The sequence below is a fragment of the Lycorma delicatula genome, chromosome 1 (genome assembly GCF_047948215.1).
Source record: "Lycorma delicatula isolate Av1 chromosome 1, ASM4794821v1, whole genome shotgun sequence".
In the NCBI taxonomy this organism is placed as follows: Eukaryota; Metazoa; Arthropoda; class Insecta; order Hemiptera; family Fulgoridae; genus Lycorma; species Lycorma delicatula.
The window spans coordinates 262,825,094-262,839,691 of NC_134455.1; the positions used below are offsets into that span (position 1 = coordinate 262,825,094).

General features: G+C 33.7%; 1 protein-coding gene across 1 annotated transcript in view; it reads left to right on the forward strand.

Moving 5' to 3' along the window:
• Nucleotides 1-14,598, forward strand: part of Dhc93AB (Dynein heavy chain at 93AB) — a 493,152-nt gene that overhangs the window by 356,795 nt on the left and 121,759 nt on the right. Inside the window, exons 55-56 of the mRNA XM_075354875.1 lie at nt 3,126-3,235; nt 7,633-7,785. Coding sequence (XP_075210990.1) covers nt 3,126-3,235; nt 7,633-7,785 — 263 coding nt within the window. The remainder of the gene's footprint in view (nt 1-3,125; nt 3,236-7,632; nt 7,786-14,598) is intronic.

The following is a 14,598-nucleotide window of genomic DNA, read 5'->3' on the forward strand; positions in this document are numbered from 1 at the left end:
GAATTTGGATGTTTCCATTCCATACTCTGCCGTTTACTCTCTGGCTTGCAACGATGGATCCATGTTTCGTCACCAGTGATGATTCTGCCTAAGATGTCCTGTTCATTACCATAGCGATCCAAATGTTTTTGGCAGATGTCCAAGCGTGTTTGTTTATGCAACTGTGTGAATTGTTTTGGGACCCATCTTGCACAGACTTTATGAAACCCAAGTCTGTTGTGGATGATTTCATAGGCAGAGCCGCGACTAATTTGCAGACAATGTGTCACTTCATCAGTAGTTACTTGTTTATCTAAGAAAACCATGTCATGTACACGCTGAATGTTTTCCTCATTTGTGGTGGTAAATGGTCGTCTGGCTCCTTCGTCGTGTGTAACACTTGTGCAACCATTTTTTAATTTTTCAATCCATTCGTAGACACTCCATTGCGGCAACACACTGTTCTCGTACTGTACCAAAAGTCTTTAGTGAATTTTGGCCCCTGATACACCTTCCGACCACAAAAAACGGATCACTGAACGTTGTTCTTCTTTGGTGCAAACAGAAAGCCATGGTTAACGGCAGGGCAGCGATAATTGAACTAACCTAGCAGCATCAAACCTGCACAGACATAACAAATAAACCGCACATGCATCATCTACGCAACATGACAGTACTACCAACATAAACAAAAATATAATTAAATTGCAGATAATAATTGACTTACCCTCGTATATATGACCTTTCCATGATAATAAACGATGTAATGTTAAACCAAGGTATGGATTCTACTTGATTACTTGACAAGTTTTTCTCAATTTCATTATGATGTTTTAAGAAATCTACCTATTGGTACCCTTTCTTAAATAAAATAAGTAACATTAGAGTTGACACATTCAGTGAGATTCTGTTTATGGACATCCAGCATCTTATTTAAGTTAAATCACTGAACGTGATTTAGCTGAAATAAATCTGTGCATTTTAAAGGGTTACAATTGGTTAGCCAGAAATATAAAGTTTCTATTGCAGATTATTTCTATTACAGATCTCTGTAATTTCTATATAAATGAAGTATATATATATATATATAATATATATATATATATATGGACAAAACTGAACCAAGAGACATCATATTTTGATCATTCCCAATTCTCTTAATTTTCCATTAACTCTAACGTTTCAAATTTTACAGTTTAAATAAGATCAAAACCATTTATAGGCTAATCTTCTTACATCCATACATTCCACTTTGTTTATCAAGATATTGAGATCTTTCAATTTATTGAGCACTTCTTTAATGTAGACCACAATAGAGTTGACTGCTATAATTCTCTTTTACTTTTCACTTGAGTTTACCCAGAAAAAAATGTATATTATAAACTAATGGACAGGCTGTAAATAACTCAAAGAAAATGTTATAAAAAAAGTATGAAACAGATCAATCTATCATTTATGTTTACCTTCTTGTTGAAGAATACTGTAAGGAGAATGGACAGTATGAATGGACAGAATGGACATTTATTTTTTTATTTAAATATCTATTGTCACCTAACAACATGTGAAGGAGAAAATGTATCCTAGGCAAACAGCATGTCAGTACATTTATATAAAACATTTTTTAAAAACAAAACAAATGTAGTAGTAAAAAATAACCACTAAGACCTTCATAGATATCAGTCATTGAGTCTTTACAATTATCAAGCAAAATAAACTCAAAATAGACTACTCTTTTAAATTCTCAGTAGTTATATTATACCTTTGATTATATTAGGAAGCCTATTGTAATAATTTCAAACCTGAATAAAAGTTGCACGTAAGCTGATGTTCTATCTTTGAGGAAAGCATAACTTGTGTTTGTGTTACATTCTTTAATTATGTGATTTTGAAAATCCTGTAAATTTTATTTTGACAAATATTGAAATGTTGTAGATATAAAAAAGCAGGGATAGCAGCCAAAACAACTAGAAATTCTGTTTGTATTTGACTAGCTGGCTCTGAATTTGTTAATAATTCTGATTATTTTTTCTGCATTAAAAATAACCTTTGGCTGTCTGAAAAATTACCCCAAAATCACAATTCAGTAGGAAATAAATGTAAGCACTATGTACCATTTTTGGTGCATATTTGTTAATTACAGTGCATTGGAAATGTAAATATACTGGTGTTAGAACTTTGGGTTAGAACTCTACGCTATGTTTATTTAACATATAGGTTTAACAGGATTTCCTGTAGGATGAATAAACTAAATTATTACAAGAAATTTCTATAATTTCATCCTTCCTTAAATTTTAATACCGTATTTGTAATGAAGTCAATAGTTTCAACGAGTCCTATAACTAAAATTTGTAGTTAAGAGTTATATCACATCTTCATAAAAAAGTAAAAATAAAAGACATAGAAATCAGTTTATATTTACTTAATGAAAACCTGACAGTACATTTTCAAAATATTTAATCTCAAACTCAATGGCTCATGACATTTAATCAGATGGTAAATAATGCTTTTGTTGGTATACCATTCAGTCACTATGGAGGAATGGTAATATATTTCTAGCTTTCATATGAAATTTTCTAGGTTCAAATCCTGATCAAATGCTGTAAAATTCATCTTCATTATAAAAAAATACAATAATTGTATTTAGACATCAGTGAATAAATAAAAATCCTATTTTTTTATGAATTATAAATGGCATTATTCTTCAATGCTCATTAACTAACCGTTAATAAAAGCAACAGCATTCAATGAAAGTTTACATTCTTATCGCTTTGATAAATGGGAATAAATTATTTATTAATGTGTCTTCAGCCATTAGCACTTTGTCCTTACTTCATTAGTTTTAAATTTCCAGAATTCTACTCTATGAAATATTTCAGTTGCTAGTTGTGAAATAATATTTTGCAAGGATACAGTTTTCATATCCTTTCATAGCCACTGTATTGTTTATTTCATTATCATTGAATAAACTCACATTCAATATACTGATCAAGAGTAAAGTCAGTAAAAAATGTCTATTTTAAATAATTTTTTTAATATTGGACAGATTTCTTTTGAAGGATGATAATATTTATGTAGTTGTAAAAATTTTAAATATCTAAAAAATTACTTGCTTAAATTAAACACTATTAGAATTAATTATTATACAGCCGATGGAGAGGAAAAAAAGGTTGCTTTAATCGCTGAAGAAGTAAGTAAAAAGCAACAAGACTGTGAACAAGACCTGCTGAAAGCTGAACCTGCTCTAATTGCAGCCCAGGTATGTTATTTTTCAAAATAGATAATTGTGAAATTATTTGAACTGGTGATCATAGATTGTTATTTAATAATAATTATTTTTACCTATTTTCCACAGTACAGGGTCCTATTGTCCTATAATTACACTGATCAACAATGATTTTGTTAAATTAAAGTGAATACTGATTCTTGTAGTATTTTTCATGCTGATTTCAAATATGAAATTAGAATTCTTCTATCAGGTTTAGGTTTTTGTAACTACCATTCTTATTTTCAGGTAGTATCATCTATGAACTCCATAAGCATAGCATTTTGTGAACATAAATACAATCAAAAATATATTCCCTCTGGCATGCTGCCAGTGCATAGCCTAGACCGCCCAATTCCAGTACCACCAGAAACATGGAACTTAGATGAAGATGAAAATGTCAAATCTTGTCCTGACATATCAGACAATGAAGAAAGAAATCCAAAATTTGTAGAAAATAGATATCCTGAATCCCATTTAATTAATCAGTCAGAATTAAATGATCTGGTTCATGCTCTAAATTTATCAAATAATCAAGCAGAAACTAGCAAAACTGAAAGGATGGCATTTTTTATAACAAACACTAAAATAAGTGCTTTCCGTGACAGACAGTCAGAATTTGAACATTTGGTTCTCTTAGTACAAAATCTTAGTATACTGTAATGTTGTGGACTCTTTACTGGAAGCTTTGGGACATATGTATCATACTGACAAATGGCGACTTTTTATTGACTCGTCAAAGCTTAGTTTGAAACCTGGTCTTCTTCACATTGGAAATAAATACCCATCAATACCACTAGCATACGCTGTTCACATGAAGGAGTCTTATAAAAATATGAAACTTGTATTGAGCAGGATTCAGTATGGGAAATATTTATGGTATATTTGTGGAAAATGGCCGCACAAATGTGCATGACCAAGAGCACAGTGGCAGGTGCAGTATTCAGACTGACAAAATCATTGAACAAGTGAACCAAAAACTGCGATGTGATCGACTTTGTCTTTTGGCTGATGTATTTCCGCATGTTGAACTCACCTCTATCTACGCAGTTGTCACAGAAAAGCTTGGATATCACAAATTATGTGCAAAGTGGTACAAAAAATGATCACCGACCAACACAAAGAGCAAAGAATGTGAAGTGAATCAGCATTTTTGGACCATTATCTATAAGATGGAGATGATTAGTTTTACCACATTGTTACAGGTGACGAGACGTGAATATCCTACCACAATGCAGAATCAAAACAACAGTTAATGCAGTGGCACCATTCAATTTCCCCAAAACCAAAAAATTTTAAGCAATTTTGTACTCAAGTTGAAAAATGTTGGCTACTGTTTTTTTGGGATGAAAAGGGTGTCATTTTGGTTGATTTCATGGAACTTGGATCAACAATTACAGCTAATCTGTACTGCAAAATGCTCACCAAACTGAAATGTGCGATCTAAAATCAACAACACGTGAAACTCTCTGTTGTAATTCTTCAGAACAAGGCGCATCCTCATATCACTGCCTTAACCAAGAAGAAGATTCGAGATTTTTGTTGGGAACTTTTTGACCACACTCCATATAGTTCCGATCTTGCACCTAGCAATTGTTTCCTCTTGTTGCATTTAAAATAGTGGCTTGGTGAACAATAGTATAAAAACGACGAGGAACTCAAGACTGCTGTTGTCAACTGGTTCAGTTCCCAGGTGGCAAACTTCTATGCAGAAGAGTTAAATAAACTGGTGCAGCGTTATGAAAAGTGCTTAGAAGTGAATGGCAATTTTGTGGAAAAGTAATGTAGATATAGTAAACTAAAATTGTAAGTAAATACCTTCTCTTGCAAGTTAATTTTTTTTTAATAACCAAACAATCCTTACTTTATGAATATGCCTCATATGTTCAGCCAAAATGATTTTACCAATTTTTGTGATCATTTCTTAGGTAGTCACTTCATTTAGGGCACACTATTGTTCATCTTTATTGCTTGTTTAACCATATTTAAACTCGACAACCCATGTATGAATAGTTTTATATGATGATGCAGACTAACCAAGACCTGCATATAACTTTCTATATGAAGTATTATTTTACAGCTGCACAAACTTTCTTTTTCTCCATTTTATCATAATCTGAGGTGTTTAGTAAACTGGCTAATACAAATTTTTTACCACACTGAAGTGATATTTAGGACTTTTTCATTTCAAGAATGGAAGAAAACGACAAACAATGTTGTTAACTGTGCTGATATCTATGCATCATTTATCTCACTTTTCAAACTGTCCTCAAATACATACAACACTTTTTTTTTTAATGTATTAATTTTTTGTAATTATTACAGACTTCTGCATCAAAACTATTTTCACAGCTTGTGATTTATATTTGTTTTTCAATGAATGTTTTGCCACATTGGAAATTTCACTATTACCTTTCTAAAAAAATAAAAATAAAAATATAAAATTTCAATAAAAATTTCAGAATTTTTATTGACTGGTTTTTAGAGAATCTGTTTGTTTTACCAAATCTTGTTTGTAAATATTTCTTATTATAATCAAATTCAATTTTATATTCTAAATAGTGTCATTTGTAGATTGAAACCTGTGTATTTTGGTTTCAATTTTACATATAATCATTATTTGATTATATTTCAACATTAAATTATTAGAGATTACTAACAATTGTATTTCTTAAGTATCATTACATTTTCATATTCTATGCAGAAATTAAAAACTACAAGAATATTATCAACACACCTTTTCCAAAACAATTTAATGGGTGATGAGTAATGTAATGAAATTTTTTTTTTCAATACTTGATGGACAAATAAGTTTTTAGAACTTAGATTTCAAACATAATAGCTGATAAAACAAGTACATACTGGAAATCCATTAGATTATACATAAAATTGATTATTAAATTCAAAATATTTTTGATTATACACATTTTGAAATTAGAATAACAAGATTTTTTATAAAATGGAATGTTTGTTATTCTAACTAGTATATTTTTTAAATTATTTTAATTGTACCAACTACAACTACATTTGAACACATATTTCAGTATGTACTGAACAGGTTATTAATTATATGACCGTATATTTTATTCATAAGTAAGCAATATTTTTATATATATTTTTTAAGATAAGCAGCTGGAGATGAAGGTATCTTTGAAAACTACTAGCTAAGAGCGATAAGTAATAAAAAAGTACTTAATCATTCTGTTTTGTGTTTAGTGTAATAATTTAATTTCAAACTGACATTCAGTAATGAAAGAAAACATGTACATTTTTATACTATTTAAAAAATAAATTTAATTAACATTTATATATTTAATGAATTTATGTTAGTGCCAAGTTTGTAATGTCACTGATGCTTGTGTCATACCTACTAATATCAACAAAAAGACTACAATACATTACATAAATTGATATATTAAATATTTTTTATGAAAAAAGCAAGTTATAACAGTTCTTTTGTTATTTTTAATTATTGTTATACAAAGAAAAGGTCTATTTTTGTTTATGCTTAGTTTTTCAGATTCAAAAGAAGAGGAGGTTCTCACTTTGATTATTATAGATTTTTTTCATACAATTTTTACCATATGCATCAATTTTTTTGATTCTTCTACAATATCTAGAGAAAGTTCCCACTGATTCCATAGAAAGTTCCTTTTCAATAATTTGAATGGAAGAACAGTTAAAGAAAATTACATTATCTAATTCAAAGATGTTTTTTTGTTACTAATATCATTGTGTAGTACTGGAATGTTAAAGCATAATTATACATACCCTGATGTCATTTTGATAAAATTACTTGAAAATTTTCATTAATGCATTCTAAAATGATTTGATGTAGTTTTAAAAATGATCTGAAAAAATTGTATGATTTTAAATTTTACACAAATGTATCTGTTTTAGTCTCAGTAAAAAATAATCAATATTGCTGAATCCAGACAGCCTTAGCTCATACTCAGTAGTAATATCTTTAGGAATTTCTATGCTTTTCTTTTCTTATTTTTATCAACATATAGGATTTTTTCCACATGTGTTCCTTTCAAATTTATTTTCTCACATGGACAGAAATCTAAGTAGGCTTACCCATATTTAAAATTAAAATAATTATTTTTATTGTAATATTTCTTATTGAATTATTATTATTACATTCAAATATCCAAACATTCAGAAAAAAATCCTCACATAATAAAACCATGTAATATTGAAAATGCCTCAAATATAAAACTTAGTTTCTATTAAAATGGTTATAGTTTTATGATAGTGAAGATATTTATTACAATAACATATGAACTGTAAATTAATAAAAGTGAATCATCAAATTATATTCTAGTATTAATTTATAATAGTGACTGTATAGTTCAAAATTTTTTTTAATCTTATTCTTTTTATTTTAGGAAGCTCTGAATACCCTTAACAAAGCTAACTTAACAGAACTAAAATCATTCGGTTCTCCCCCTGGCGCTGTTACAAATGTTACAGCAGCTGTAATGGTTCTTCTGGCTCCAAATGGCAAGATACCAAAAGATCGCAGTTGGAAATCTGCTAAGGTTATCTGTAGTATTATTTTCTACTTCTCTTGAATAATTTTAATAATTATCTTTGTATAGTGTACAACTATATTTTCATTTTCATTGTTTTATAGTTTGCTTTTATAACAATTTTTATATATTCCTCATTGGAATGTAACTAAACATTATATAAAATCATTTCTCCACCACATTCCTTCACTGCACAGTTCTATTTAGTTCCTTCTTTCATCATTTTTCACTATATATTACATAGTAATATTTAGATGTATTTAAAAACTGGATTTTTTTTCATAGACTTTTTTACATCAATTTTCAAAAGCCCTACAAGTTTTGAAAATAAAATTTATGTATTTATTAGTCATTTAACAAAGATACTGTACTTCAAACCTAAAAACGAGTTCATAGTCACCAAATTTTTCTTTTTTATGTGGGCTATCATGAAAACTACAGGAGATACAGTTGTAGAGCCTGTTGTATTCGATATTTCAGGTTAAAAAACATAAGAAACCATAAAGTTTACCACTTACATAACACCTTAAAAGTTTCTTATGACCTGATTTTACCGGGGAAACTGAAATCCGGGCAAAATTTTTCGCTAGCCATAACTCGATAACAAAGCGTTTTCAGACATATGTTTGTATGATTTTTTTTTTTGTTATTTCAAGCTCTAGAATCAGTTCCTAAATTATTCCCCGTTCCTTCTGAATCACTCTACGTATGATTGTGGATAAATATATAGGTTATGAAGCATTGCATTTCATAAGCCACGTGCATGCGGTTTTCACTTAATTCTAGGAAAACTACCATCTGATTGAATGCAATGCAGCTGCAGCCTTTGTCTTTAGCAAATAATTATTCCTTAGTTCTGTATAAGACTTCTCTGTGTACGGATAGAAATCGTAGATACTTATTGTCGTATTTTTGTATTACATTAGCATGTACGCCAAACGTAACAATAATATAATTTGTTAGCATGTACGCATAGCAATTATATTAAACAGTTAATATATTACGATTCAGCGAATATGAATTATAAATGTTGATTGCATAAAATAAAGTTCGTTTTTTAAAAGCAGAACTTGTTGAGTGAAATCGTATATATATATATATATATATACATACACACAGGGTGATTCCAAATTCCTCGGTAAACTTTCGGGAGAAGATACTATACCCAAAAATAAGAAAAAAAGTTCATACAAACATCGATCAGAAAACGGTCTGTTCGCAAGTTTCAGCTCGCGAAACAATTAGCCCTGCTTAAGGCTTTCTCTGTGAAATTAAAACGTACTAAAATTCTCGGAGTATAAATGAGGGGGTAACTTTTGTGCTTATTCAGTACTCTAGACCTAAGTGTGCCACTGAAAACCGAAGTAACTAAAGTGTGTATTGATATGTACCAGTTTATAATTAAAATAAAACACGTTTTCAGCACATTTTTTGGCACGCTTCTGTACTGCTTTTGTTGCTCTTTTTAGTTCTTCAGGGCGGTCCTTAAGTTGCTAATGCGGACAAGTAATTTCTTACGAGAATGTATTTTTGTTTTGTACACAATATTTTTCATCCATCCCCAAATGACTCAAAAATCTGAACGTGTTAGATCAGGCGATCTTGGTTATAGCTTGACAAGCTACAGGTAGTAGCTTGTCAAGCTATTACCAGTGTGACATTGGCGGCTGACCAGCCGGAAGGCCTTCCCCCTAGGCCTGCTTTGGGCGGTAGGCAAGGGACAAAAAGGCTGAAAGCGAGGCAATCCTCTACGGAGGAGGAGGAGGAAGTGACCCTTGGATTAGAGGTTCTTGTTAGCAGATTTGAACGGTTGGCGAAAGACCTGAGAAAGAATATTGATAACATAAAGAAGAGTATAAAGAATTAGAAACGGAACTTAGCGTAGCGGTGAAAGATCTGAGGAGAATGGTCGCTAGTACTTCTTTTACCGTTGGCAAGAAACTGTGTTCTCTCGAAGACCACGGACGGATACGGGACTTAGAGAAGAGCATACAGCTGGTGAGATCTTACAGGGGCTGTCTGCGGCCTCCGGTCAGGAGTTGTCGGCTAACAGGAGAGTGACAGTTAGACCGGGTTTTGGAGAAACCAGAGTGGCGGTATGTCGCCTCCCGGCACTGATTGTTACACCCATCGTACAAAAGGGAAGGGCGAAGATCGAGCTTGTGAGCTGTAGAGTAGAAGTTGTTGATTTCCCCCTGCGATGCTACCGATATTTAGAAGCAGGACATCTGGCAAGGAACTGTAGGGGTGAAGACAGAAAGGCTGTATATTTTAATTGCGGGAGCGACGGATATCACGCTGTTGAATGTAGCAAAACACCGAAGTGTTTTACGTGCAATGCGGAGAGGCACCGCATTGGCAGTGACATGCCTCAAGGGGACTATTAGGGAAAATAACAAGGAGGACTGGGCGTACCTCAGCTTGTTGATGGAAATTAAAATTGTTCAGTTTAATATGAACCTTGCGGCACTGGCGCTCGACCTGCTGACAAGGTATGTTTTGGAGATGGGCGTTGATATTGCGATGTATCTGAGCTCTACGTTCCTCGCCACAACCCTGGAGTGGGTTGTCTCTGAGAATCGGGGTGCGGTCATCTAGCCGATTGCGCACCTACCTGTGCGGGACGTTCTGAAAGAGCGTAGTTTCGTCAGAGCGAGAATTGGAGGCATTTACAACTGTTATTTTTCGCCTATGTTTTCAGATTGATCCTTATACCTAAGAAAAGCGCAGTTACACCAAACATGTTATTTAGGCCCATTTGCCTGATCAACACTATTGGGAAACTGTACGAGACGATGCTGGCTAACAGAGTTTAGGATGAGGAGGAGTTACACGGTGGCTTTTTGTTAGAGAGTACGGCTTCATCCGCCATTGAGCTACAGCTACTGTGGATGCTATCACTCATGTCATTACTTGGGCCAAGGGCAAAGCAGAGGGAATTCGTCGAACTAGGAAAATCCCGCTGATGATTTTATTAGATGTTAAAAACGCGTTCAACAGCGTTCCGTGGCCTGTGATACTGAACGCTGTGAAGGAAAAGAACTTAAGCGAATACATTGTAACCACGCTGAACAATTACTTGTGAGACAGGGAACTAAGAACCATGACTGATGATGGCGAGGTGGAATTCAATATGTTTGACGGCGTCCCGCAGGGGTCTGTTCTGGGCCCCATTCTTTAGATAGATACAAGGCATGGGAAGCAGTGGAACAATTCATCGTGAGTATTTTAAGAATCAAAGAGTCCGAACTACGAGAATAGAGCGAGGACTAGATGATCTGAGAAGTGTACTCCTAAGAAGACATCAATAGCTGGAAATCGAAGAGGTGAAGGACAGCCCCCTTCAGAGCCGCCGTTTGCCCACGCTTGTGAAGATGGGCGTCTGTAATGAAGCACGGGGACTCCTTTACTCTCGAGCTCAAAGGCACCTGCCGTGGCTGCATAATGCTTAATTACCGGCCCAGCCCCATAACGAGAGGATCAATGAGTTATGAAGTTTATTCGGTAGGTCGCAGGCACACATATGCTCTCTTAGTAACATCTAGTGGAACCTGTTAACCAGCCCGGCACTTCGCGTAAATGAAGTTCCTCACTCATCGAAAAAAAAATAAAGCCGATGAAGAAAGTAGCAGATGTTTCTAAACAAAAGATTGTTACACAACCGACGAATGAAACTTCGACCGGTTAAAAGGTGAAGGAAAGCGAAACCAAAATGAAGAAGATTGAAGCTCAAGTACAGATCGAAAAAATCCTCTCTCAGAGACCTGCGAAATCAGAAGTAAAGATTTTGAATAAACAATAATGAAGCCTTCAAAACCATGGAGGCTTTTGAACGAGAGGGCGAGCCTTTCTGCTGCCCCCACTCACTCTAGCGGGGAGTGCATCGAGTCTTGACTATGATGCACTGCTGACCGCACCGTCGGAGCTGGTGTCATCTGATGCCGGCAGCAGGAGATTCTTCGTGATTTACTACGGAGAATCAGAATAATCTATCTCTAAATCCTCTGATATCCCGGAGTTCAACATCAAGACCTTCAGGAAGATGAAAAAAGAAAGAAGAAAGGTTGGTCTGAGGGTAAACCTAGGCGATAAAATTTAAGAAGAAATTATATGTGCTTAAAGAACTAATTGTGCTTGGTTTTGATTGTTTTTTGACAATATTTTTTGAGAAATGGTTAAGTGTCTTTAACATATTTTGAAATGTTTTTTTTTAGTGTGTTATATTAGGTGTTTTAAAGTGGCAAGGGTCCTTTACACACTTGTCATCTTGTGTTTATTTGGGGTTTTAATATTCTTCAACAAGTCTATTTCTGGATGATCTATGATGACAAAACTAGTCTTTAGACTATGTCACTAGTGATTTTATCAAGAGATTTTTTATATTGATGTGGAAAAAAGTTTAATGGGCAGAACAGTCGATGCCCCTACAACTTCAAAAAAAAAATAATAATAAAGGAAATTTTACTATTTAAACTCACCAAAAATCAATAAACTAGTTTTATGTAAATGAAATAAAAAGCTTAAGCAGTATTACTAAAAAGAAATAATCAATATGATAAGGTATAAATATTACAGTTACTAAAAAAAAATTGATATGGACACTACATGACTATTTATTTTATACTTTTCTATACCACCTTCCTTGTAGATCGGACAGTTTCGCAATCTAGCAGAATGGTGTCCATGGCAGTTAACATAAACTGGCGGATCCTTGCAGAATTCATTCGGATATAAGGGACACCACAGGACAGATCTATTTCCTAGTGCATCTTGCCACAGTACGTCCAAATTTCTGTCAACCTAAACACCTCAATGGAGTCGGGAAGTCATCAAGTCTATGGAAGCAAACCTTAATTTTCTCAAAACACTAAAGTTTGTTAAATGTTAAAACATATGACACGAAAGGTACAATTTCTCCGTTCCATTGGGTGTTCAAACATCGACATGCAACAATTCCTTGTTCGTGAAGCTCCGTGATGATTTCTTCTTCTGTGCAGTTTAGAAGGTTCCTGTCCACAACAATTCCCTTGGAGGTATTTAGTGTACCATGTAGTACAACTTCAATGTCGATAAGTCATATCTTCATAGCTTTCAATGACTAGGATATTGACGGTCTCCAAAAACAAGCCCATAGCTGTCTTCCTGCTTTCTTTTGTAGGTCCTCCTGCAGTTTCTACGATTTCATGAACAATCATGAAAGGACTAACTTTAGAAAAAAACCTTGCTTTCTTCTTTATCACCAGATACTTTGGATTTGGTCTAAAGCTCTTAGTTTAGATTTTCTTTTCTGTCTCACTCTGCTTGATGCTCTTCCTTTTCTTTGTTTCCAAAGAAAAAGGTTCTTCTGGATGAAGGTTTTTATGTGAATCCTCTGCTACAGAAGTTGTGAATGTGGATGCTTCCATAAACTATAGTATTATTAGTCAATATGTCATAAGGTGCAGGCAGAAAGACAGTTGGGGGAGCCCCAGATCATAGATCCTGCCTGAGTTCCCGCAGTCAGCTGCTTCCCACAAATTTAACCTGGGCTGGGGAGACAGGTACTGCCTGACTCCACAATACCTCCAATAGTGCATTAGGGGCTGAATGAGAGGGAAAGTCCTCTCATTTAAAGGCCTCCATGCCTTTGTAGGCTCTATTGTTGGACTTCAAAATCCTCTTTTTCTAAAAGCATAATTTCTAGCTTCACAGATGCCTTAATGGGCATTTTTCAATTTGCACTTTTGCATGTACTGTTTTTGATTGGGGTTTCTTTGATGTTGTTGCAACCTCATTTTCTTTCTTTTTCCCACTGCTTGAAGAATTATTTCTAGGTTGCAGAGAATATTTTTCTTTGAAATATTTTCCAATCATTGTTGGTTTAGGACTACGTTTCCTGGATAGTTGACTCTTCATTTTATCATTGAAGATTCATTTAATCATCTAAGACAATGCTGGTGCTAATTCTGTGAGTACATCCTCTAATTTAAAGGAAGCTGCAGGAGCGACCGCAACTTGTGTGTATGACGTGATCTTTGGCATTCTGCCAAGCACAATTTTTGTTGCGTCAAAGTAGCTGACTTTCTGTGTTGTGTTGATCTCTTGTACAGCTTCTTCCTGTTTATAAATAGGAAAATTCCTAGATCTTACAGTGTGGTACCCATGACAGTTCACACAGACAGGAGGATTTCTGCATAAGTCATTAGAATGTAATGGTTCACCACATATACAAATATGCTTTCTCGTACAACATGCTGCTGTGTGCAGTTGATAACTCATTCCTGGATTATACCACAATCTTAGTATTGAAACTACATGCCTTCTTCTCCAACGATTTGAAGCTACTTTTATTTGATAGTCGACTCTTTAATTTTTCATAGATTGGTTCAGTCGTGCATGCTAAAACTAGTGCCAGTTCAGAAATTACATCCTCTGGTTTAATGGAAGCTGCAGCAACCTGTGCATCATATCTTTGGCATTCTGCCAAGCACAATTTTCCTGGCTCCAAGTTGCTGACTTTCTGTGTATTCTTGATCTGTTATACAGCTACTTCTTGTTTATAGAACTGATAATTCCTAGATCTTGCAGAGTGCTCATGACAATACACATACAGGTGGATACCTGCACAGGTCTCCAGAATGTAATGGTTCATCACATATACATGTTTGCTTACTCGTTCAACATGCTGTTCAAGGCATTATTATTATTAAAAAAAAAAAATATATATATATATATATATATATGTATATCAACATTTAGTGTGGATTTACTTATATGAAATAATTTCAAAAATTCTCGAATAAGAACAGTATACACTGTTTGGTTGTTATAACTTTATAGCCT